This window comes from Plectropomus leopardus, chromosome 6 (assembly GCF_008729295.1).
Source record: "Plectropomus leopardus isolate mb chromosome 6, YSFRI_Pleo_2.0, whole genome shotgun sequence".
In the NCBI taxonomy this organism is placed as follows: domain Eukaryota; kingdom Metazoa; phylum Chordata; class Actinopteri; order Perciformes; family Serranidae; genus Plectropomus; species Plectropomus leopardus.
In genome coordinates, this window is record NC_056468.1 from 27830904 (window position 1) to 27856230 (window position 25327).

Below are 25327 nucleotides of genomic sequence, written 5' to 3' on the forward strand. Positions count from 1 at the left end.
CTGGATGAGCTCTTTCATCTCTACTTTGATGTTTTGCGCTCCTGGATGAATCTTTACTGCTCTCCCTCTCACTGGCTTTCTCGCTCTCTACCCTTTGGATGACTTTGCCCTGTTAGCTGTCTGTCTCTCTGTCTCTCTCTCTGTCTGTTTCTCTGATGTTTTTGCAGGTACACCTTTTTGAGACGTGTGGGCAGAAAACAAACTATGTACATTGTAGCTGCTATGCCATAACCACATTAACTGAAAAACTGATGGATTGAAAATGTTTTACCATCACAAAAGTAAAACATCATCTCCAGCACATTGTACATAATTACATGCATACACACTTGGCTTCTTGTAAGATATTGTAGGTGTTTATACATGTTTGAACATTTCTGTTACAATGTATCTTGGACACATTTGCAAACATAGACCTTGAGCTGTCCCATGAGGCCTCCACTTGTTTGGTTTGGTTTGGTTTAAAAAAATCAGTCCCCCAAAGGAGGAATTAACTGGCCTGTGTAAGTTACACTTGACCAACTAATTCACCCTAATTAGCTGCTCGTTTCTTCTCTTTGCGAGTTTAATGAACACACTGATGAACATCAAATTGTGAGGAGGGGCATCTGTTTTCCAAGTGAAGTGCAAAGAGCAGTGTTAACAAACAGGGAGATTTCTCTGGTTCTTTTCTGATGATATTTGAAAGTGAAATTTGATTGTTCACCCAAAAACGAAAATTCAGTCAATATCTATTCACCCGTTTGCTGATGTAAAGTCAGGCAAAGTTTCATAGTCCAATAAACACTGCCAGACGTTCACGAGAAAAGGCGTTGCACTCATCTTCCAAACAATTAAAGCAAATGACGACCAGGATTCAAACATTAACATAATACATAATAAAACCACAAAATGTCTCCATACTGCTCGTCCAAAGTAATCCACGTGTCCTGAAGGCCCAACGTGCCAAATTGGTTTGAAAAATGTCACTGGCGTCAGGCTTTTAGCCTTGTTGTAGCCTGCAGCCTGTAGCTCCTAGTGTGGTAGCCACATTCATGAATGCGCGTGAGCAAGACCAACGAGAGCTTGTGGAAGCCTCCAACACGTTCAGACACAGACTTCCCGAGTTAACAGCAAGCAGCAGGTACCTCTTGTCTGGTTAGAAACTACTGTGTGTGGGGAAGGTTTCTGGGTAGCATGTAAACACTGGTGCGCAGAAACCATGAGCTCTCTTTGGTCTTGTCCGGGCGTGTACGTGAACACGGCTTCCACACTAGGTGCCACAGGCTACAGGCTACACAACAAGGCTAAAAAGATGGTGCCAGTGACATTTTTCAAACCAACTTGGCACGTCGGGGCTTCAGGACACTTGCATTACTTTGGACGAGCACTGAGGAGACATTTTGTTGTTTCATTATGGTTTTTTTTTTTTTTTGGTTTTTTTTTAAGTTTGAATCCTGGTCACCATTTGCTTCAGTTGTTTGGGAGATGAGAGCAGCACATTTTCTCTGTGAATTTCTGGCAGTGCTTTGTGAACTATGTATGGTTATGTGTTTTTTACCAAGAGCCGAATTATCTGCTTTCTCTCCGTAACAAAACCAGGTGATTAAAACTGGTAAAAAAGAATAATTAATAATAATAACCCTGAATAGAGCAATTATATGTTATAAATCAGTGTTTCTTAGATGCTGCTTAGCATGTTGTAGATGGGCTGCTAGCCCAGCACCTGCTAATGTGTGCTCACCTTTTTCTATAATAACTAAAATCTAAAAATCTACACAGTCAGGAGGTTTTTACCCGTAGCCGAGTTATTTGCGAGGCCTCTTCCTCTTCAAAACAAACAAAAGCAGTGATTTAAGCCAGTGAAAACACTAAATAAAGCAGTTTGATGTTAAAAAAATCTGTGTTTTCCTGACATTGCCTGTCGTGGAAGGGCTGCTAACTGTAGTGGCCATTGTGAAAAACTTGAACATTTATGGCTGGTGTAATGAGATGTGCACAGTTTGTCAGGTTTTATTATCAGTGCACTGCTGATTGATAACAGTGTGTCAGGCTGTGTAATGTAACAGTGTTTGACTGACAGCTGCCATTTAGCTGTGATTTAGGTTTGATAGAAAAGGCAGACTTATCTCTACAGATGGAAAAAGCATCACTTTAATGTGAGGTGTACACAAAGTCTTATCTTTATTTATATTTGTTGTCATTGTTCCTTCTGTTTGTCCATAGAGGTTATAACCAACGTAGTCCCTCTTTAAAAATCCAGAATTTAACAGTTCCTTTTCTCTGTCTCAACTGTGGCTTCGATGTCTCACTTTGTCTGATCGTCTCTGTCTGTTTCTCTTCCAGCATCAGCAGCAGGTGGTGCAGGCAGTGGAGCGGGCCAAGCAGGTCACCATGGCTGAACTCAACGCCATCATAGGAGTGGGTGTATTGCAAACACACACACACGCACACACATGAACAGACATAGTGGTAGAGGATGCTGCAAGACAGATCTACTAGAGAAAAAGGTTATACGGAGAGAGTAATAGAAAAATACATTTTAAAAACAATACTTAAGTTAAAGCCAATAGGAAGAGTTCATCGACATGAACATTTAACAAGAAAAATGACAGATTTTGACATATTTGTAGCTTATTCTGTCACCAAAATTCAGTAAACTGGTCCATATAAAATCCTGGATCATCTTCTAAATATTGAGATGTACAATGTAAAATATAGACCTTCCAGTATTTCTTAATGTCAGTGCACCTGTTGATTGCTTTCTACAGTTGGTTTCATATCACCGGCCGTTTTATTTTTTCGCAGATTATGAGTATCATCATATTCTGTAAGTGTCTGACAACATTATGGAAAAGATCCCTACAGAAAAAAACCTTCTTGTTTAAGAGTGAGATCCTTTTTGTTTAACCAGAAACACTGCCGTCACCAAACCCACAGGGCTCTATTTAAATAAACATCTCAAAAACAAAAAAACTTGGGTGATATTTTCATATGTAGATTTTTTGTAAAAATTATTATAAAAATACTGCTGGCTCTAATCTTCCATCAGGAACACACTGATACATTGTTAATATATAAATATACCAGTAGTAAGCACGTTGTTTTTTTCATATTTATTCATGTTGTTCTTTCCTCAGACACACCTGTCACATATTCAGGTGTCCAGATACTTAAAAGCCTTTCCCGGCTCTTATTTTGTCTTCCAGTCCTCCTTCTTGTCTATCTGTCTGTCTCTCCTAGCTTCTTGTTTGTCCTCGACCATGCAGACAGCATCAAGTCAGAACTCACACTAATCACTACTTCTGTGTGATTCAGCAGCAGCAGCTCCACGCTCAGCACCTCTCGCACGGCCACGCCATCCCCGTCCCGCTCACGCCACACCCAGCGGGCCTCCAGCCCCCGCTGCCCCCTGGGGCCGGTACTGCCAGCCTGCTGGCTCTGTCCTCCGCACTGAGCCACCAACTGCCGCTCAAAGATGAGAGGAAACACCACGACAACAACAGCGAACACCCAAGAGGTGAGGCCTCCTCTGCATGTGTGTACAGTAGGTGTTTAAGTGTTTATGTCTTTGTGTGTGTGCAGATGTTGGCGTCTTCATGTCTGCAAAAAGTCTCAGCATGCTTTGCTGATGTTTATAGTCATAAAGTTAAGTTTTGTTTTTGTTTGGTGACTTCCCTCCTTTTTCCATTTTTATTTAATGCGAACATTTGCTTTTTTCTACTTATAGTCACTAATGCAGACATATGAGAGAGCAATAAACTGTACATCTTCCATGCTTCATTTAGTCTTTTCATTCATTTCATTTTTTTTATTGTTAACACTTGTAGTATGTCACATTATTGCATTGTACAACTTAAAATAAGAGCTTTATAAGGCGTAAAGCTTTACATTTTTCTTTCTCATATCCACTGACAGATTATGTGTCTACATAAAGTTTAGTCTAAAATGTTTGCTCTGTTTATCTGAGATTTTTTTTAAATGCAGACAACCCAATTTAACATGTCAAAATGCAATACAAATTGCGCAAACTTGTGCTGTTTTATGTCATTGATAAACAGCTTTGTTTAATAGACATAAATACTGAAGCTTTTATCTTTGGTTCAGTTAATGATCTCAAACTAATTTTACATGTGTGGAATATTCAGTCAAAGTTATGAATTATACCTCCACTTCTACTGGCTGATGCTTGATTGTTGGTGCTCTGAATGAACTGCAGTTAAAGCAATTAAAAACTGATTTGTCATTATGCTGTTTTAATTGGCCTAATAGAGAGTGATACACAACCACCATGATGCCTCTTTTCTTTTGTACACGCAAAACGCCTCTAATTCTTCTGCGAGCTGACTTTCAGCTCAAGCATTTAATTACAGTACATAGAGACCGTTTGTGTGTGTGTGTGTGTGTGTGTGTGTGTGTGTGTGTGTGTGTAAAACACTGTGTGCCAGCTCTTAATTACTCTGTTGCAGAATGACTGTGAGGGTTTTTACAGTGCAGTAGAGCAGTTAACCTTGCCCTGTAGCTGCAGTAAAGCTAACAACTCCTAACTCAGGTAATACTTGCGCCCATTAGGAGCAATCAATAATTCCTGATTCCTTCAGCTGACTTCCTGTGAATCAGCGTGTACAGTATGTAGGCAAACAAGCTTTCTTGATTGATATCTTGAATGCATGTCTTTGTTCTAATGCATGCCGTGTCCATTTAGGTCACTTTGACAAATTTAGTCTCATTTTGACTTCCTGGAAACCTTAATTTACAAATCCAGCACCTTTTTGACAACATCCTCATACCAGTGCAACCCTATTTATAACCTCTTGCAGGTTTCCAGCAGCCTTTTACAAATATTTTCAGAACTGAGTCGATTGACGGCCAGCTTTAAACTGCCAGCATGCTGCTGCATTGCTGTATATGTTTTTCTTCATGCAAACACTGTATTCCGACAAAGTATATTGAGTTAGTATAAAAATGTATTTCTGCGTCTGTTTTCCATCATATCATTTGACTTAACATGCTGAAGGCTTCCATGTAAAAAGAAACATAAAAGCTCTAAGTTAATATATGTTAAGCTTTATTTGGCATTAATGAAAGATCAGGTAATATCATCCCCAAGCAGGAGAATCAGTGACAGTCCTTCATTAGCTGTATTCCTCTCTCTCCAGCTTTCTGTGTGTGTGTGTGTGTGTGTGTGTGTGTGTGTGTGTGTGTGTGTGTGTGTGTGTGTAGGTGTCCATTTTTCCTTGTGTCTTTCTTTGCTTTATGCACTATTGCACTTATTGCTCACACATCATATGCCTTAATTAGTCTTTTTTTCTGTCTCTTGCCCTCCGCCTCCTCAGACAGAGACTCAGTCAAGGTAAGTCCTTCCTTTTATTTTCTGTTACATACTGACGTGTTTGTGTAGCAGAGTTTCATTTCTTCTCACTCAACTGAGTTTGAAAAATATAAAAGACTAATATTTGATATCATATGCAAAGGACATGAACCGGATGAAGTGTGTCTGATAAATGATACTTACCTTCCTGCAAAACTGTGTCAACTATGTAGGAAAACGTGAGACAAAACCAGAGTCCCAACATGCTCTGATTAATATGATATGCTAATGATTTCCTTGTCAAAGTAATTCAAATGTTTTTTGTCAACTTGTTGTCTTTTATATAGTTATAGATTTTACTGCATGTTCAGTTGAGGCATACAGTTGAAAATAGTGATAATAATTTAAACATATGTATTGGTATTGAGATTGTACAATATTTCGAATAATAATAATACTTTGAGATTTCTGAAATTTGATTTAAAATAAGTTTATTTTATTTTGTTCATGAACATAGCACACACATTTCTATATGATTAGTTACAAGCTAAACTGTAAAGGCAAGATAGTAAGCGCAGGTAAAAAAAAATAAAAAAAATGGTTTAAGTACACTGCAATCATTGCTCCAAGTGGGGACTATTAGAAGGAGCTGTGCAGATCAGGAGAAAAATATTTCGAGCAGCTTTGTTTAAACTGGAGTGGATGACAATCAACTGAGCACTAAGTGCTACTTGGCTACTTAAGCAGTTCCAGTGAAGTCTCCACAGCACCTGGTGTGGGGCTAGTCCTCTGGGTTTATAAAAGATTTTGGAAGACTGCCAGTTTTAGTGCTAACCTTTGTACATTGTGGCTGATAACAGTTAACGATAAATAATCCTCTGATTAGGAATAAACCTGCTTTCTACATAGCTGAAAAGCGTAAGCCTCTACGCTACTGCATGTTAGCGTGGTTCATAGTGATGCTACTTGAAGAGCCTAATATTTCTAAGTTGGTACGCAGTGTAAAAAGTTTAAGAATGACAGCGCTTAGGCCTCAAAAACATTTTGTGCGGCCCCTGAACATGACATGAAATGCATGCATTAGAATTTTTCACTAGCGGTGGATGTAATACCTAAAAGCCATACTTAAGTAAAACTGCAGATCTCTTACCAGAAAATGACTTTGGTAGACGTTAATGTCACCTATTAGAATATTACTAGATTAAAAGTCTTTAAGTATCTGATATTTACTGTATCTAAGTATCTTTCTTCCTACCATCCTATATTTTGTAGTAAGTAACAAAGATGCTTAGTAGAAATAGAGTCAAAGTGTACATTTTATTTAGGAAATGTTCTGGAGTAAACGTGAAAAATACAGAACAAGAACAGGACTAGAACAAAGTATTATTACTATGTAATATTGAAACACTGGTTTTCACTTTTATAAGTTATTTTTATTAATGCTATACTTGGCTACTACGTCAAACTGCACCACCGGAATAAGCAGCTGTTAGGTGAGGAATGTCAACTTGTATAAAGGTACTGGCTGCATGGTCACTGGCTTCACATCGCGAGCGTATCTGGAATTATGTTCTGTCATCGACGCTCATGATGCTGGCTAAAGTTAGCAATTTTGGTTTACAGCTCAGCGGCTTAATGTGAAAGTGAGAGAATAAAATTGCTTTTTTTGTATGCAATTTTTCTTGTGCTGCTCTTAATCACATGCTTGCTCCCTAAATTGGCAGTCAGTCATCAAAACGTTGACACTAGGCATTTATGTATTCCCACATTCCCTGAAAAAAAAAATCATGTATTTTAAAACATTCTCATCTGTGCAAATGGAAACAAAGAGACAAAAAAGAAGCGCATAAAAAAGAGACGAAAAGATAAAAGTACATGTCTGACTGGTGAGAGAAGGAGGGGGCAAAAAGATTCAGTTCAACAGAGCAACATTACATCCAGCACTTGTAGTAATTAGTCCCTTAAACTGAGCTTTTTTTCCCAAGGCAAACATTTGGTTTGGTGAATACTCAATGAGCAGATTAGCATTTCTTTATTCCAGCAGCTCGCTCGCTCGCTCACACACACACACACACACACACACACACACACACACACACACATGAATGAGTTAAGCAGGTTGTGGGTGTTCTCTGGTGGTTTTGGAGGAGGTGGAGACGGGAGGAATGTTTAATATGTTATCTTGTGCCCCCCATGTAGTATATCCTCCTCCACACACACACACAGACACACACACACACACACAGCTGTAGGCACCATGATGGGAGCGATTAGCAGTGTGTGTGTATGCGTGTGCGTGTGCGTGTGCGTGTGTGTGCGTGCATGCGCGCGCACGTGTGTGTGTGCGTGTGTGTGAGGGCATCAGAAACCAGTGGTAAAGATAGAGGGACCAGAATGATGAATGCCTTTTATTAGCACCCTGTGAGAACACACAGCCAACAGTCACTTCATGAAACCAATAAGCCCCTTGTCAGTGGTCTACAGTTGCCTTGGCAACAGTCCACGGGGTACAGTGTGTCTGAATTGCATGAACATCTGTGCCTTAATGTCCTTGGCGTTTGCACCTTGCACACTGATAAAGTTATGTGGGTGCAGACCGTCATATGTGTCTGTGTATTGTTGCCAGTACAGACGGTCTATTGTGTAGTCGTGGTATGTTCAAGTACTCCGCAGCCCTATCAGACGCTCCTATCTCATGAAGCTAATTGCTTGTTCAGTTGTCAGTGCCATTGATTGTTGCTTTTTTGTAATAATGATCTGAGGTAAAATCCCTCTTTAACAAAGTTTGCATCCTTGATTATGTACTGTATGTTTAGAAGAAGATGGAGAATGATTTCCTAATGAGGCTGCTTTCAGGGTTAGACTGACCTTTGAGCACGAGTCACATGTCGAAAGTTAACATACTGCAGCTTGTTATTAGCTGTGGTGGCCATCACACTTCTTTTTTGTACTTTGTTCCCGTAGTTTTTTTTTGTCACTGCTAAGCTGCAGTCAGTCTTTTTGTTAATGCTGGGATGCTCTTTTTAAAACTGTGTCTGCGGTGTTCAGTCGCACCCTCCATGCTGTGTTGGCTGCAGAATAAGAAACAAATTGAGTCGGACAGAAGGATCAGAGGTTATAGAGAGAATCAACTGAATTGAACTTGCAGTTAAAAAGGTTTGTTTTTTTTGGTGTGAACCACAGACCTGGTTAACAATTCACAAAATATCCCTTTAGCTGCTTTTAGATGTGAGCTGTGTGAGTATGAGGTTCCATAAAAGGAGAGTGTTACAATCAGTGATACCTCCCTGGATAGATAAAGCATAAGAAATTCTACAGTTAAAGTACAGACACACTGAGTTTCTTCTCTCTGATTTGTTCTGAATGTGTAAAGCAGCCCAAATATCCACCTTGTGGATTCCTTGACTTCATGATACTTACGGTTCACCCCTAAAAATCAAAAATACATATGTTTCCTCTTATCTGTTGTGCTGTTTATCAATCTAGATAGTTTTTGTGAGAGTTGCAGAGAGTTGGAGATGTTGGCTGTAGAGATGTCTGCCATTTCTTGAATATAATGGAACTAAATAGCACGAGGCTTGTGGTGCTCAAAGCACCAAAACAATACATTTTAAAAACTCAACAGTTTCTCTTTCCAGAAAACATGACCTCAAGATACTCAAGATAATCCACAAACCTTGTTGCAAGCAGTTTCATGTAGGATCTATTTTCTTTCTCTCATATTTCGCCTGCCAACTGCTAGCTCACCAAACACTAACACACTAATTGAAGGCACAAATTTCTGCATAATTAAGGGCGGGCTGCTTTGAGTGACAGGATGTTTGCTGAGAGTGTCCTCAGCTTCATAGTCAGATCTACCCCTTGCTCCCCCACAGCACCAGCCTATTGTCCAAACATGGTCACTTATGGCTCCAAAAAAACAAGGTGACGTCTGCCGAAATGCTGGATTCACAGTAGCTACATCCATTATTTTTACAGTCTACCAGTAATATGGTTAAAATAGTTCCTACACGAAACTGCTGACAACAAGGTCTGTGGATTATCTTGAGTAACCGGGTCATGATTTCTGGTAAGAGACACCGCTGTTGAGTTTTTCAGATTTATTTTTTTAGTGCTTTGAGCACAACAAGCCGAGTGCTATCTACTTCCATTATTTTGGAGAGAAGGCAGACTTCCCTACAGTCAATATCTCCAACACTCTGCAACTCACACCAAAACAATCTAGATTGATAAATGGCACTACAGATAACGGGAAATATGTGTAATTGTGATTATGGGGTGAGCTTTCCCTTTAACAGTATTAATATATGCAAGAGAAGTTTGGTCATTCTGGGCCTTTCATTATGAAACCTGAAATTGAGCAAAGCAGTGAAGGTTACAGGTATCATTATCACGACTTGAAGAATCAATTTGAAACGGGGAGGCAAATATAATTATGATGTGCTGGTAAATTAATACTTTCACCCAGTCACACCGCACGCTTTTTCACACTCAGTGCTTGTACTGCCAGCGGAGGCTCCATTTGTCTCTGCAGCAAAATTAATTTGCCTTGATGTTTTTCAAAGAGCTAATTTGCAGGCTAATTAATCTAATCAGTCTGCAAAGAGAGAGACAGAGAGGGGGGGGGGGCTCAACCTGCTCTGTCTCACTCAAAGAGAGACACCTGTGCACGCACTGACATCTCAACATTGTTTGCACATACGGAGTACTAAAGTGTAAACAGGTACAAGTGCTGCCCAACCACACACACACACAGACACACACACCGGACATCACTCCTCCCCCACAGAATCTTTGTCATCAACACTTGCAGCACGGCAAAGGGCAGCGGAAAGGTTACAAGCGTGAGTTAGTGGAAAGGTCGAGTTAAAGGTCCTGCTTTATTTTTCTTCTCTCTGTCCGCCGTGTTCCGGGTAAGGAGAGCCTCCCAATGAGAGAGAGGGAGAGAGATCAGCAGGGACGGGCCGAGCAAGAGGGGAAATGTTTAGTTGACCTTATTTTGATCTTTGCTTCTCAAAGAGGATTAATCCTTCAGTAATGGTATTTAAAGGATGCCATATTTGATTAACAAAAGAGAGACATCAGTGGACCAACTCCCCCCTCTGCTTCACCCACATTTCAAAAAATAATGCCGCTGAGTTCAAGCCATGATGGTGTAGTCAAACTGTCAAGGATGCAGCGCTGCTCTGTGAGATGCAGTCAAATGAAATGGTTTGACAGGACAAGTTTTTAAGCCATCGAGTGGCGTTTGTGCTGTTTGTATTTCTATCTGGCTGCATGATATTGGTCCTAATTTAGCTCAAAATCTTGACACATTCAGAGGATTTGCAGCATTTAAGTTGTACTTGTGCTTTTCACCCTGTCCTGGGCATAAAATGTCAGTAATTTTCCTCAACCTATTACAGCGTTTAGAAAGGAAAAGAACGTCTTTGTTTTATTGCTCAGTTGTTTCAGTTTCTCAGACTGCATCCACTAAAGAGCCTCTTCAGAGAGCCACTCAGAGAGGACATGTCTTTGGTATGTCTTTCTGTAGAATTCCTCATTCCTCCTCTTCTAAATTGTAAGCAAATGAGACCTGTTATCTACCAGAATTAACTTTAATAAATAATAATTTCACCTAAGAGACCTTGTGCATACTTTTATATGATTACAATGATGACAGCACTAAAGCCTCAATGCCTGCCTGAACTCGACCCCGCGTAGAAAACCACAGAGGACAACTCCATTCATTTCAACTCCATTTATTGAAATGATGATGATTGAAGTAGAAGTGTGTGAAAAACAAATCATGCTAGTTAATTCAGCCAATAAATTCATTTCTTGAATAACATAAATCATGTCAGGTACGTCAAACAATCTATGTCTTAAATAAAGTCACTTGATTCCAATCAAACAATTAAATGTAAACATCATGTTATGTTGAATACCATATTTCATTTTATCAATACCATAGTGTGCCACATATTTATTTAACATATGCAATGCAATTTTTTAAATATTTATGGTTTGCCTTAAATAATACTTATGCTCCTTTGAAATAATGTATAATGTAAGTCCAAACAAAATCTATCAGTGCTTATGACTCAATCATAAAGCACATCAGTGAATCACTTAATCAAATATTTGTAAAAATAAATGTACATCATTTTATTTACACCTAAGCTCTGAAATATAATTTTACACAAATCACAGAAATTAAATGGCATAAATGAATGAATGAATGGATCACTGCTTACAATTGCATATCAACACAGCTCGTGCAGTACATAAAGAATAAACTTGCAGCCATACTTTACTGTTCAGCAAAAATATAAGAACATTTACATACCAATAGTGTTTCTGTGGCCGTCTGAGCATTTATGTGAACTTTTCTCCGACATGTTTCTCTTGTGCGTGTGCACAGCTGATATAGATTACACTATGGCGAGGCAGCATCTCTGTTTTTCTCTCTACCTCCCTCACCAGGAGCCTGAGTTACTACATCTATAAATCGTCTCGCCACCCCCTTCTTTTGCCTCTAATGGCATTTGCTAAAATAAGACTGTGACACGGCAGCAATAACCAATCAGTGCAAAGGAGACTCTAACGCAGCTTTCAATTATGTCAATCACTCCGTGATCTGCAGTTCAAACGAGGCAGCACTGATCAAATATGAATCATGATTCTGTTACTGCATTGTTTATTTCTCGCCTCAAATGTCTTCAGAAATCATATTTTACTATACTGTTCAGCTGTAAAATGAGAACGTTGGTCTAGCTGCTGGGCGGTGTTTGGTACCCCCTTTAACTGTAGCCAACATGGCAGCTGGGTCACGTACGTTGTCATGCTGTACACGCAAAGTTGATGTATTGTAATTTGCGCTGTAAAAGACAATCCTTAGTCCAGGGACATTTTTAGAGAACTCCATCGATTTTCACAAAGCTTTGTATCATAACAATGTGGTAAACTTCCCACCATCTAACCAGTTCTTTGATTTTACTGCTCTCCTCTCAAAACACATTATCCAGTAGAGTTTCAGTGGTTCTCGGGTTGTTGCTCTACGGGCTGTATTCCCTAAAAGTTGATCAAGAGACAGACCTGCCTCTATCTCTCAAACTCAGACCGAACTCAGTCCAAATGCTAAAACGAGGCAATGCCAAATATAAACCAAGATTATGTTACTGCATTACCTATTTCTTGCCTAAAATGTGGTCAGACACGGGGCCTTGTGTGGCTACAATAGTGAGAGTTTGTGAACAGGACGATGGCATCAAACTGTTTCCTGTAGTGTGAAAACAGAGGCTGTAAAACTTGGATCAAACGGTGAAGATCAGTTCATTCTGGTAGTTGTAGGTTTTCTACCTCTTGAGCCAAAGTGAATGCCAAAGTCCTTTTTCTCAGTTTCTCTGGTGATGTAGCAACAATTTCAAAAGTATTTGTTTCTTTATACAGCATACACAGCCTACTTTTATGAAAAGACTATCTTTCCAGTGTTTGAATGCCTCTCTAAGTATTTAGCTCATCTTGTGTCTTCCAGAGCTCATCAGTGTCTCCCTCAGCCAGTTTTCGTACCCGAGAGAAGCACAGGAGTTCAAGCGATTACTCCTCCGACAGCAAGAAACAGAAGACAGATGATAAGGAGCTGGCCTCTACACGCTACGTGAGTCAACATAAATTTTACCTTTTCTGACTTGATAATTCTGAGGCTGAGAGAATGGAAAGGGGGAAGTTCTTTATTTGATTGTTTTGTGTTCATAACTACATTACCTAGACTTTTAGTGAAAATTGAAAATAGGCTCAAATTTCAAGCATTTTACAGAAAAAAGAGAGATGCCAACTTTCAAATACAAAATACCCAACAAACCAAAAGCAGCCTGGTGGACAGTATGAGGAGTTATCTCACGTGAGCCAAACTCAAACCCACGCTTTCTTTATTTTGGACATCACAGTGAGAGAGAGACCCAACATGTCAGAGGTCTTAGCTGGGAATTGAACTCAGCTTGTTTCAGTTTATGACTTGCTCTTCATCCAGATGAGCCATCTGGATGCTGCACAGTGGAACCATTCGACCACTACTATCTGATAATTAACTAGCGAAAATACAAAAGGAGAAATGCCAGAGGAATGATTAAAATAGCCTTTGCTGCCTTCTTTTAGAGCATTAATTAAAACCTTGATTTTATGATCGCCCTTTTTATGACTGTATGTGTAAAATAAATGGGATACTGAATTTGATAAAAGCCCTGATTATCTGTATTTTTAGTGATGGAGCATTAAGTTAATTACAGTCTTGCACAGGTTTGTTGGTAGCGAAACAGCTCACTGAAATAATGCTTCATAGTAAGGGAAAAAGGCTAATTTATTTTTAAAAAATGCTTTCCTTGTTTAATGTGGAGGTGCACTAACATATTTGAGCACATCTATACATATTTTTTATACCTCTGAAGGGTGACATTGGAATTTTTTTTTTACCACTGACATCTGTCCATTTTATTGAAAATAAAACACAATTCTGTGTACATTAAGTGCACATGCAAATTTTACACACACACACACATACACACATAGTTCTATGGTTCCCAACTGGTGGTTTGCGGATCGCAAGTGACTGGCGACCATGTCAAATTGTGTGAAAAACACATTTTAAAGTGCATTGAATTTGCAGCACAGAGCTTTTATTTTGAAGTGTGTTTAGGCCTGAAGGACTGTTCTTCATTTAACAGAGAAGGGTGGTGGCTGTGTTTTTTTCCACACTCCCGAAAGCTACAAATACTCTTCCCCGAGCCTCCTTGAGTGTTGTGACACATTATATGTTAAAGGACTGTTGGAAATTTGAAAATGCAATGATTTCTATTTTGACGGGCCTACAGGTTTGGAAGGCATGATTTCTTTAAAAATCACCAAAAATTTTAAAAGAAGAAACATCCTAGAAACACCCCTAGTTTTTCCTTAATTGTATTTTGTTCTTGCAATATGTTTTACTTCTTAAAGCCCACGTTATTCATATTTGTCAAAACAACTTGAAAATTTAGTAATTTCTCATATGTGCAGACCTTGAACTAATGACTAAGGAGAAATCTGGACCGAGTGGATGGAGCAGATGGGAACAACTGCACTAGTTTATTCTGTAACAGTGTATATAAATATAGCACAAAAAAGGTTCAAAATGTTTTCACCAAGGAGTGAAAGTCAAGTGTGTGCCTTTGCTGTCTTCCTCACAGGAAAGTGATGGAGAGAAGAGTGATGACAACTTGGTCGTGGACGTTTCCAACGAGGTACAAAACAGTTTAGGCAGCAATTTGTCATTTCTGTTACCTGATCAGAAAAAATATTTCCATCTCGCTCTCTCATCTTTGTTTGTGTTCACCCACAGGATCCTGCATCTCCTAGAGGAAGTCCTGCCCACTCGCCTCGGGAGAACGGATTGGACAAAAGTCGCCTGTTAAAGAAGGACGCTCCGCTGAGTCCGTCCTCCATCGCCTCCTCCAGCAGCACACCTTCATCCAAATCCAAAGAGATTAATTTGGTGAGTCATTGGGGTAATTAAAGCCCCTGATCTTCTTTTAATCATTTCTCAGGGTAGTTTTCTAATTTTAGGCATTCAGAAAAAAATGTCATTATTGTAAGTAAAGTATAGAAAAGAATGTAGGTTTGGTTTGTAACTTAATGGCAAAATGTAGGATTAATTCAAGTGCAGAAATCGTTTAACACTTAATACATTTTTATAGCCTATCAGTTTTATGAGTCATAAACTGAGTCACTGCATGAATAGTTCCTGTATTATTTAAATCTTTCTGCTCTGCTATTAAATTTGTAAATGGCTGCATGTGTCTAAAAAAACCCTTCCACAAAGAGCTATCAGCTTCATTCAAGGTCAATGTTTACACTAGTGTTAAAAGCTTTTGTGCTTAAGATTTGAGCCTTTTTTCTGTGATAGAATGAGAAGTCCACAACGCCCGTGTCTAAGTCCAGCACCCCCACATCCCGTTCTGACGCCCCAACACCTAGCAGCACCTCCACCCCGGGCCTGAGGTCTGTAACTAGTAAGCCACCAGGAGTCGAGACGTTGGGTGAGTGTTTCAAACAAAGCAGAAACTTTCTTCACATGTATCAGTGACTTTGTCTACATGCGCATTTAAAAAAATAAAATAAAATAAGACAGTATTCTTAATTTGATACAAGTTATGTAAACAGTGTATTCTGTTTGGATATTCTGAATTCTGCCTTATTACTAATAGCATTTTCCAATTAAGACATGGGATATGCTGGTATTATTCAGGTATTAGAAGCATTTTTTTGGGTATGTGTGCAGTGCATGTTGAATATGCATCTCAACTGGGGGTTTTGCAGCAGTTTGCAACACATCGCCTTTGTCTGTTTATGGTCAGCTCTGTGTTGTCATGGACACAAAGGCTGTGGTGTGGAGATGCATGCCCCAAAAAAGAGCCCCCATATTTTTGGTCATAAGGGTAAACACAACTACTTTAAATATGTTTCTGGATTTGAGCAAATATCACAATTGCGAGCTTTTTGAGAGGTGGTTGAAGAACAGAAAGAAGGAAGCAGCGTTCACACAGTCGAAGATGGAAAAATGTATTTTTTGATACAAAGACATAAAATGGCACGGGTGTCTCCAGCTGTTCAGCTTTTCCATATTTTGATGTGATAAACAACATTTTGGGGCATATTTCTCAGAGTATGCACTGTTGCATGAAAAAGGGAATATTAGTGCAGTATTCATTTTCATTAGACATATAAACAGCTTAGAAGGAATATCATCTTTTTTTAGAATAAGGGTAAAAAGCTAAATATTTTGTGCATATTTTGTCTTGCAGCTCCAGGTCTCCGTACGCCGTTGGCGGTGCCCTGCTCGTACCCCAGTCCGTTTGGAATGGTTCCCCACCCGGGAATGAATGGAGAACTGAGTGGTGCCGGAGCAGCATACACCGGCCTGCATAACATTTCTCCACAGATGAGCGCAGTGGCTGCTGCTGCAGTGGCAGCTTACGGACGCACACAAGTGGTACCCAAACATGCACAAACATATTCACATTGTCTCTGTACACTTACATGCCAATATACTCAGTCAGCGTATGGAATGAATAAGTTTTGCCTGCAGAAGACTGCCAAAAAACTGTCATTAACAACTTAAACAGGCAAAATAAAATGCTATATTCATACTTTTTTGTGTAATTTGTTAATGATTAAATTGTTTTCTTAACTCTCTGTCTAATATCTCTAGGTTGGATTTGATCCTCACCACCACATACGTGTCCCTGGCCTTCCTCCCAACCTGTCTGGCATTCCTGGTGGAAAACCGTATGTCTTGTTTCTGTTAATTAATAACCATTTATTTAATCTTCTTTGTCATATTTGCATGTCCTTTTACCCATACTTCCACCTCTCTTCTCTCCACATGTCCCTTTTCTTCCCTTTAGAGCCTACTCCTTTCATGTGAGTGCTGATGGACAAATGCAGCCTGTGCCTTTTCCTCCGGACGCGCTCATCGGCCCCGGCATCCCGCGCCACGCACGGCAGATCAATACTCTCAGCCATGGGGAGGTGGTGTGTGCTGTCACCATCAGTAACCCAACGCGTCATGTCTACACCGGGGGCAAGGGCTGCGTCAAGGTGTGGGACATCAGTCACCCAGGAAACAAGACTCCTGTATCCCAGCTGGACTGCCTTGTGAGTGCAGTGAGCCTTTCTTATATGATACTGCCGTGTTACTTCATATGTAGTTGAAACACAGAACATGTTATTTTGCCGTGTATAGCAACTAGTTTATGCAGTGATACTTTTTTAATGTCAGTACAAAACCACTTCTGTGCATCTGTCACATCAGAACAGAGATAACTACATCCGCTCCTGTCGGCTACTTCCGGATGGGCGGACTCTCATTGTCGGGGGCGAGGCAAGTACTTTGTCAATCTGGGATTTGGCTACACCAACTCCACGTATCAAGGCTGAACTCACTTCATCAGCACCTGCTTGCTACGCTCTGGCCATCAGCCCTGACTCCAAGGTCTGCTTCTCCTGCTGCTCTGACGGAAACATAGCCGTGTGGGATCTTCACAACCAGACTCTGGTTAGGTATGGAGCTGGGGAGGGTGATGTGTACAGTGTGACAGTTTTGATGAACCACATTTTGAATGTCTCACCAACTTAAAACCAGTTGCCAGAACCCCCTACAATTAAGCTGAAAAAACAAAACAACCAATGGCATCTAACAAATGTCTGAATCTCCAGTCCAGTCCAGAAGTCCCCAAATGATTGGTCAAACACATCATTCACTTTTTTACTCAAGAGAGAACATACCCTTGAAATTTGTCTAAAAGATTAGATTAGATTGACTTTATTGCCCAACTCGCTCAAAAACAGCAAAGCTGCATACAAACACATAACATAATACACCAAAAAAAAAAACGCACAATAGTGCAAACATGCAGGTAGGAGCAATAAGTTATCGAAATAATAAAAATGAGGATAACTTTTGTACAGTTTTCATTCTCTGCATTATAAAGTTAATTTTTGTCATTTAATATGTTTGTCTTACATAATCTATGTTTATATTTGACATTTTTAATATTGATTTATAATATTTAGGTAATGAATAGGGCGTTCTTAGGCTTTTTTACTCTCTTTGCACATAATATTCCAATTGTTGTTACTGTTCTTGTTTGTCCTTGTTTGTACCACTGCATGCAACAATTTCTTATTACATATGCCCTTATGTATACCTTTATTGGTGTGGGTGTGTGTGTGTGTGTGTGTGGTGAGGAGACAAGTAGCAGCTCTTACTGTGTAACCCCAAATCTTGACTTAATCTGACATGTTCTCACAGTTTTTTTCTTAATGAAAATGCCCACCTTTTATGATTATATCGGAAGTTAAGTTATTTTAAATGGTAATGTGTCAGCGAAGGTCACTGTCTGAACTGGCACTGCCATACGTAGAGCACTATTTCACACCCATGTCTGATGTTGAATGCTTGACAGTGTGTAAGTGTAAATTAAGCCAGTCAGTTTTCCATCCCGCAGGATCAGCGATAAGTTTTCCTCGTGCTAATGTGTTATTCACTTAAGTGCTGCCAGTCAGTCTATGGTTTGTGCTCAGGATGTGTTTCTGTACATTCTTGTGCCTCCAAAATTCCTCCAAATTTACCTTCAAACTGGCTTTGAGAGCTGACTCAGCTGATTTTAACCAACTTGAACAACAAATCTGACAACGTTAGGCCGACATACTGAAACTGTAACTTTGCTGTCTTAAGAGATTCTCTCCAAGATTAAATACAAATATTCAAAGGTGTGCTTTGATTTGATGGTGAATGCTCCACTGTTAGGTATGGGTTTGTCTGATTATGTTTCTTCTGCAGGCAGTTCCAGGGCCACACAGACGGAGCCAGCTGTATAGACATCTCTAATGACGGGACCAAGCTGTGGACTGGAGGCCTGGACAACACTGTGCGATCCTGGGACCTGAGAGAGGGCCGACAGCTGCAGCAGCACGACTTCACTTCCCAGGTACTCAAGACACTTTTTACACTGCATGTATGTTACAGGGACATTTCACCCCAAAATCAAAAATACACATTTTTTCCTCTTACCTGTAGTGCTGTTTATCAGTCTAGATTGTTTTGATGTGAGTTGTTGAGTGTTGGAAATATCAGCTGTAGAGATATCTGTCTTTGATAGAATATAATGGAACTTCTATTTTGTTTAATAAAACTAGATGGCAGACATCTCTGTGGCTGATATCTCCAACACTTGGCAACTCACACCAGAACAATTTGTATTGATACAAAGGTCTAAAGGTAGGAGTAAAAAAATCCATATGGATCAGGACCATAGTTTGTTTTGCAGTACAGTGGAATTACTTTGTAGGTGTAAGCTGCATGTAAGTTTGATTTTACACAAGTTTAATCACTATTATTTGGTGGTTAAAGTAACATGGACAGATTGTTAAAAAATGTGCATCCCAGTACAAGTTACAGCCATTTACAGTTTGCGTGATTACACTCTCAGGCTTTTCTTTATTGCAGTAATTTACTGTACAAGCTCAGTTTGTAACATTTAACCCACCATGAAGGCCGGACTGAGGTCCGGCTTTCTGCCCTCTGCTCAAATACCTTTAACGCTAATAACACTGGCAGTTAGAATTTAGTTTTTTTAGGTGAGGAAAAGATCAGCAATAAAAGCCCATTAGTGCAATTTTCAGGAAAAGACCCATTTCACAAGCTCAGTGTGCACAGGAGGAGGTGAGTGTGCATTAAAGAGAGCAGGGCAGACAGGCAGAGACATGGCCGACAAAAAGCTAATGCTGTCCAATAATATCTGTTCTAACCCTTAACAGCTCCAGTGAGTTAAACACCAGCAAATTGGCAAAGAAAAAGATACAATGGTGTTTAGCAGGTTCATCAAGCCATCAGGTGTCATCATCAGCTAAAAAAAATATTATGATTTGTTTCCCAAATGAGATTGTTCGCCCACCTTATGTCATGATGTATACTTGCTTTTTCCAACAGACCTGCTGGCAGGAAATGTTGCATACTTAATATGATTTTAGAAACTGAAACAGCCATCTGCTTTGACAGATTAGTATGAAATGCTTATGATGGTGTATAAAAGCATACATTGAACTTTTGCCAGCATCCATAGATATGTTAATGTCAGTAGCCACCCCCACACACAAACACAGTCATCATGCACTGAAAAAAATCAAGAGTAGACTAATACAAGACATGATTATTTTGTATTACATTTTCATAAACTATGAGAAATATAACTGTTGTTTGCAGATTTTTTCACTGGGATACTGTCCAACGGGCGAGTGGCTGGCTGTGGGGATGGAGAACAATAATGTGGAGGTCCTACATGTCACCAAACCTGACAAGTACCAGCTCCACCTGCATGAAAGCTGCGTGCTCTCACTCAGATTTGCTCACTGTGGTAAGAAAACACAAATCCATGGAGACAATTCTGCTTTGAATCATGTTCCTATCCATCTTTCTAAAAGGGTCTTAAAAGAAGGAATTTATTGTATGTACAGAGTCTTGGGGAAATAGACTTGTTGATCAATTAATTAATTTATGAGAGCTGCTGCTTTAGCTTTAACTATATTGAGTGTTAATATGCACCAGAGAACGCTTCAGTTTGTAGCACGTTTATAGTGCTGCATGGTAAGTGAAGGATATGGGAATGCGACTAAATGTGTCATCTTTGTGTAGGAGATGTGATTACAGAAATTTACAATGTAAATGAAGGCGATTTTCAGAAGAGAGCATTACATAGCCAGAAATCATGCAGGACTGTAAAAATGCAAAGCAATAAGGACTTTCTAATAGTGAAGATTTAGAGTTTTGGATGAGCTTGAATCAGCCAACAGGTGTTAGCATGGAGCAGTAGTATACAGTATCCGCAGGAAACAATAAATGATTTTGATGTTTGCATTATCATCACTTCATAGTTTCTTGAAGTGGCCATTCTCCCAACTTGTCTTATTTGAAGCTGCTTTGTCTGCCAGCACTGTATCATAGATAGCTAATATACAGTCATACCATATTTTAAAAATATCACAACATAATAATATTTTTGTATTTATGTAAGTATAATAGACAGAAAAAAGTAAACTGCCTGTCCATGCTGTCAATATTTGAGCATTATATGCTGGTGTTGTATGTTTTCCCACTGGAGGCCTAAACACATAGGGGGTGTGACTAAAAAACAACATAAAAATACCAAATACTGGCCTTTGAATATTTCATGTCAAAAAGGTTCCAATAGAGTCACGCCAGTGCATTCTTTAGAAAAATAACAAAATAAAACCCAGTGGATTCAATATCATACATTTATGATGACCTTGTCCTCCTCCTTCTCCTCACTCAACAAAACAGGATTTTTGAGTACATCTCTTTTTATGAGGTAGAGAAAGAGACAGAGTCCCACTGCTTCATACAGGAGCTGACAGCCGGTTTTGGACATATTTTGGAATGTGTTATCACAGCTTTGTAATAATAATTTGTAATATAGTACAGGTACAAAAACGAACAGGTCCTCCATTGTCGTGACATTATGACGTCCATTCTGCACAGCAAGCCTTTACAGTGCAAAAGCTCCCAAAAAAATGCTCTTGTTCCATAGAAAATTAGTCACTTTTTGTGCAAAAATAAGATCACTGAAAAAAAAATATAACAAAATTAAAAAAAAGTCTTAATGCTTTAAATCTGGATCCGGCTACACTCCGATTTTGGCGTTTATTTTGCGCATGACATGTGCAGCTCACAAAAATTATGGACAGTGAAAATGATCTGTTGCTAGTTACATTTATATTTCACTACAGTTTTAAAGTATAAACATTTGTTTTTAACTAAACACTTCTTGAAATTAAAAGCGCTCCACTGTCTGTGTGGACAGAATCCCTTAATTTGTTAACACGCTTTTATTATCATCGATCAAAGCAAACTCAATGTAGGAAGGTCAGGCTTGCAGACAGCAGCGGTGCCGCAGCAGCAAGCTGCAGCAGTGCAACAAGGTAAATCTCACACACAAGTAAAGGTAGATGCTGTGGACCAGAGGTTAACCACCACTAATCTGAGTTGTTTGAGTATTTGAGACATGTTTAAAATTTGGAGCAAATATTATTACTTGATTGTGGCCTAATGTAATTTGCCATCCTCTGCAGGGAAGTGGTTTGTGAGCACAGGGAAAGACAATCTGCTCAACGCATGGAGAACCCCATATGGAGCCAGCATATTCCAGGTAAGTGTGAAAGGACGAATCAAAACAAGATAAACACGGACGACACAAAGTGCAAGGGCCAAAATGGTACAGTCCAGTAGCTAAGAGGTTGCCGATTTTGTGGAAATATCTCTGCGAGATCTCAAACATCTTTCTGCTTTTATGAGGAAGACGGTCTGTAAAAAAAAGTTGAAAACACAAGTGAAGGCGGTGAATACAGTAAACTCAGAAATCTTAAACGTAAAACTCATTGTATATCGAGGACACAAACATTTGAACAAGAAGCCTTTGTCAGAGTCTCAGAAAGAAAAGATGAAGTTGCAGTGGGAGCTGAGTGTGTCCCCGCACTTTTTGCAGATATTGTGGTCTAGACAGAAAAATAAATCATATCTTCTGTTCAACACCTGTCTATCACACACACGGCCTTCGCCCCCTCTTGGCTTCTTCTTCAGTCTCAAGAGCACTTTTCACATTTTCTCAAATCTTTTATTCCCCCTTACAGTCAAAGGAGTCGTCTTCAGTGCTGAGCTGCGACATCTCCATAGATGATAAGTACATTGTGACAGGCTCGGGAGATAAGAAAGCGACTGTCTACGAGGTCAACTACTAGGAGGGCACGGCCACCTCTCCATCCAGGCACTTGGCCATGTCTCCGTTACCCATGTACAATTTTTAATATGTATAAAACGGATTTGAATGGAATGAACCAAACCGCTGAGTCTTTCTGGGACAGAGACCTTTTGACCTTTTAGCCTGTCGTGGATCAAAACGAAGAAGCAGAACCAAGCACAGAGATTTTTTTTCTTACTGAGTATCTTTGTGTTGTTGTGAGGAGGAGTGAATGTCCATGTCCAATGAATCTTGAGAGGATGCTGTTGAGACAGCGCTGGCCAGATAATATTCCTTTACACTTTTACGTTTTTTTTTTTTTCCCCCAGCACGTTTGCACGTGCTAGCAGCTAAACCATGAGCATCGTTGATAACATACTTGCCTTCATACTTTGTGTTTACCTAAAGGCTTAAAAAGAATTGGGGCCGGACCATTCCCAGAATATTTTCTCTGATAACTTTAGATTTTACACAACAGAAACAGATAACAAAACTTGAGATGGTTATTATTGAGTTAAAGGTCCAGTGTGTAGGATAGGGGGATATTGGCAGAAATAAAATATGATAAAATAAGTATGCTTTCTTAAGTGTATATTTACCTAAAAAAAAAAGTCGCATTTTTGTTTCCTTAAAATGAGCAGTTTATATCTACCTATGTCATGGATCCTACTCCATGGAGTTTGCCATGGTTCTACAGTAGCCCAGAATGGACAAACCAAACACAGTGTACATCTACATGGGCATGAATACCCTGTTTATAACCTAACCTTTGGAGTAACCCGTTTATGTGTTTTAGCATGTAAATAGCATATTCTGTTCATTAGAAACCCAAATATGCTAACGGAAGAACTCTAAAAGAAACTGGGATTTATACGCTAAATATGAATAACCCAATTTCTCTGTGCTCATTTAAACACTGGATCCTGAATATGATTATAAACCGGATAAGCCTCATAAACAGGTTATTCATGTACATGTAACCACACTCACAGGCTATGGGGCATTTATGCGTCACCACTGTGCGTAGTTAGCAGCCCCTCCACAACAAGCCAAACAGCATTTGAAAAACACCAATTTTACCATCAAACAGCTTTATTCAGTAATTTTACTAGTTTAAATCACCTGGTCCGTTTGTTTTAGATAGTAAGAGAACTCTGCAGATAATTTGGCCTCCTGAACAATAAACACTAAAGGAATTTACCAGAAGGCTTGGCAAACAGGAACAGTTTCAGCTGGCTACAATCAGCAGTCATCACTGCTAGATGCCACTTAATCCTACACGCTGCTCCTTTAATGTAAATATCAAGTTTCTCTTCAAAACTTTATGTCATTGATGCGTTCAAAGTGCCCTGCTAACCTAATTCCACATCCTGATGTACTGCCACTACCAAGTATGTACTTATCTTTCAGGTGTGCAGCGTTCATTTCTGTAGATGCACACGTGGAAGAAAAAGAAACAACTCAAAAAGTGTACCCATGGCTTTATTCAGTGACAACTTCTGGTGTATTTTTGTAACTCTAATTGTGTTTTAATTGAGCTGCACAGCTTTTATTTATGAGCTCTGAATGCAGTATTGTTGTTTTTTGTATTTTGGCTCTCTCATTCCTGCCTTCAGGCACTGTCTGTTAATACCTCATACCAAATCTGCCTCTTTTTTTAGATATTAAGACACTTCTTGTTATATTTGTCTAAATCAGTAAATTAGCGTTCGTCATGTGAAAAACATCAAAATTTAATTCGTGAAAAAATGCATGCTGAACATAGCTACTGAACAAATTAGATACAAAATTAGTAAGCTTTAGAGGAGCTGTTAAGCAGATTCCTTTATCATTTTGACATGCCAGGCTGTTTCCCCTTGTTTCTGTTTGTGATGGTTTGGGATTGCATGGGGGCTTACAGCTGATTCATGACAATCAGCTGTTGCTGCTGTTCAAAGCAGCGCTGAAGGACCATCTTCAATAGAGTCGTGAAGGGATAATGTATTTTAACGCATCGCACTGGTTCCCTCATCAAAAACCTTATGGGGTTTTTGAATGGGATTTTCAGTTATCTCCATAAATAAGCTCTGTGACGAACACAAGTTTATGAGACTTACACATTTTGTTCAGCGTGATAATCTTCACAGATGAACACCACTTTTGTGTGTTTTGAAGCGTAAATTAAATCACCAGAAGCAAAAAGTTATTGTTAGGCTATGCACGAACTACATCGTGGTCGCACTTATTAAACGTCACCACTACAAACACTTTAAAAACACGTTAAAAGATGATTGAAAAATATTATAAACAGATAAATGTACAAGTTCGAGTGCGAGTCTGTAAAGCCATAACGGCGGGCAACTGGGTTTAATGAGTTTCTGTGTTTGGTGTGATGACGTCTATAGTCCCAGACAAACACTGTACTCCCATTTAGCTACTTGTTAGCAACTGCCATTTTTTAAGACGAGTAAAACCTTAAAAGTTCGAAAATCGTATTTAAGCAGATGTATTTTACGTTGCAGAACAAAATGTCTAAATATCTTTAGCCTGTGTTAACCACAGACCTTTTTTAGGGCATTTTACCGAAAACCCATTAAAAAAACCCATAGACTTTAAGACTAGGGAACCGGGAGTGCTAAGAGGCGAACAGACTTCTGCATTTTAGGACTCATTACTTCACCACTCTTTCTGCCTGGTTAACATGGACCAACACAACAGCAGCAGCTAGAATCTG

The 25327-nt window shown here is 39.4% G+C and overlaps 1 protein-coding gene across 3 annotated transcripts in view; it reads left to right on the forward strand.

Annotated features, from left to right (window-relative positions):
- Window positions 1–23386, forward strand: part of LOC121944316 (transducin-like enhancer protein 4) — a 45385-nt gene extending 21999 nt beyond the window's left edge. For 2 of the 3 annotated variants that reach the window (XM_042488059.1, XM_042488061.1), the window contains exons 6-20: window positions 2326–2400; window positions 3298–3499; window positions 5316–5332; window positions 12807–12929; window positions 14491–14544; window positions 14643–14795; window positions 15207–15339; window positions 16105–16292; window positions 16512–16588; window positions 16708–16957; window positions 17115–17362; window positions 18645–18792; window positions 20067–20217; window positions 21950–22026; window positions 22508–23386. In XM_042488059.1, coding sequence (XP_042343993.1) covers window positions 2326–2400; window positions 3298–3499; window positions 5316–5332; window positions 12807–12929; window positions 14491–14544; window positions 14643–14795; window positions 15207–15339; window positions 16105–16292; window positions 16512–16588; window positions 16708–16957; window positions 17115–17362; window positions 18645–18792; window positions 20067–20217; window positions 21950–22026; window positions 22508–22615 — 2004 coding nt within the window. In that variant the 3' untranslated portion in view covers window positions 22616–23386. The remainder of the gene's footprint in view (window positions 1–2325; window positions 2401–3297; window positions 3500–5315; window positions 5333–12806; window positions 12930–14490; window positions 14545–14642; window positions 14796–15206; window positions 15340–16104; window positions 16293–16511; window positions 16589–16707; window positions 16958–17114; window positions 17363–18644; window positions 18793–20066; window positions 20218–21949; window positions 22027–22507) is intronic. The other variant, XM_042488060.1, reaches the window with a different exon arrangement.
- The last annotated feature ends 1941 nt before the right edge of the window (window positions 23387–25327 follow it).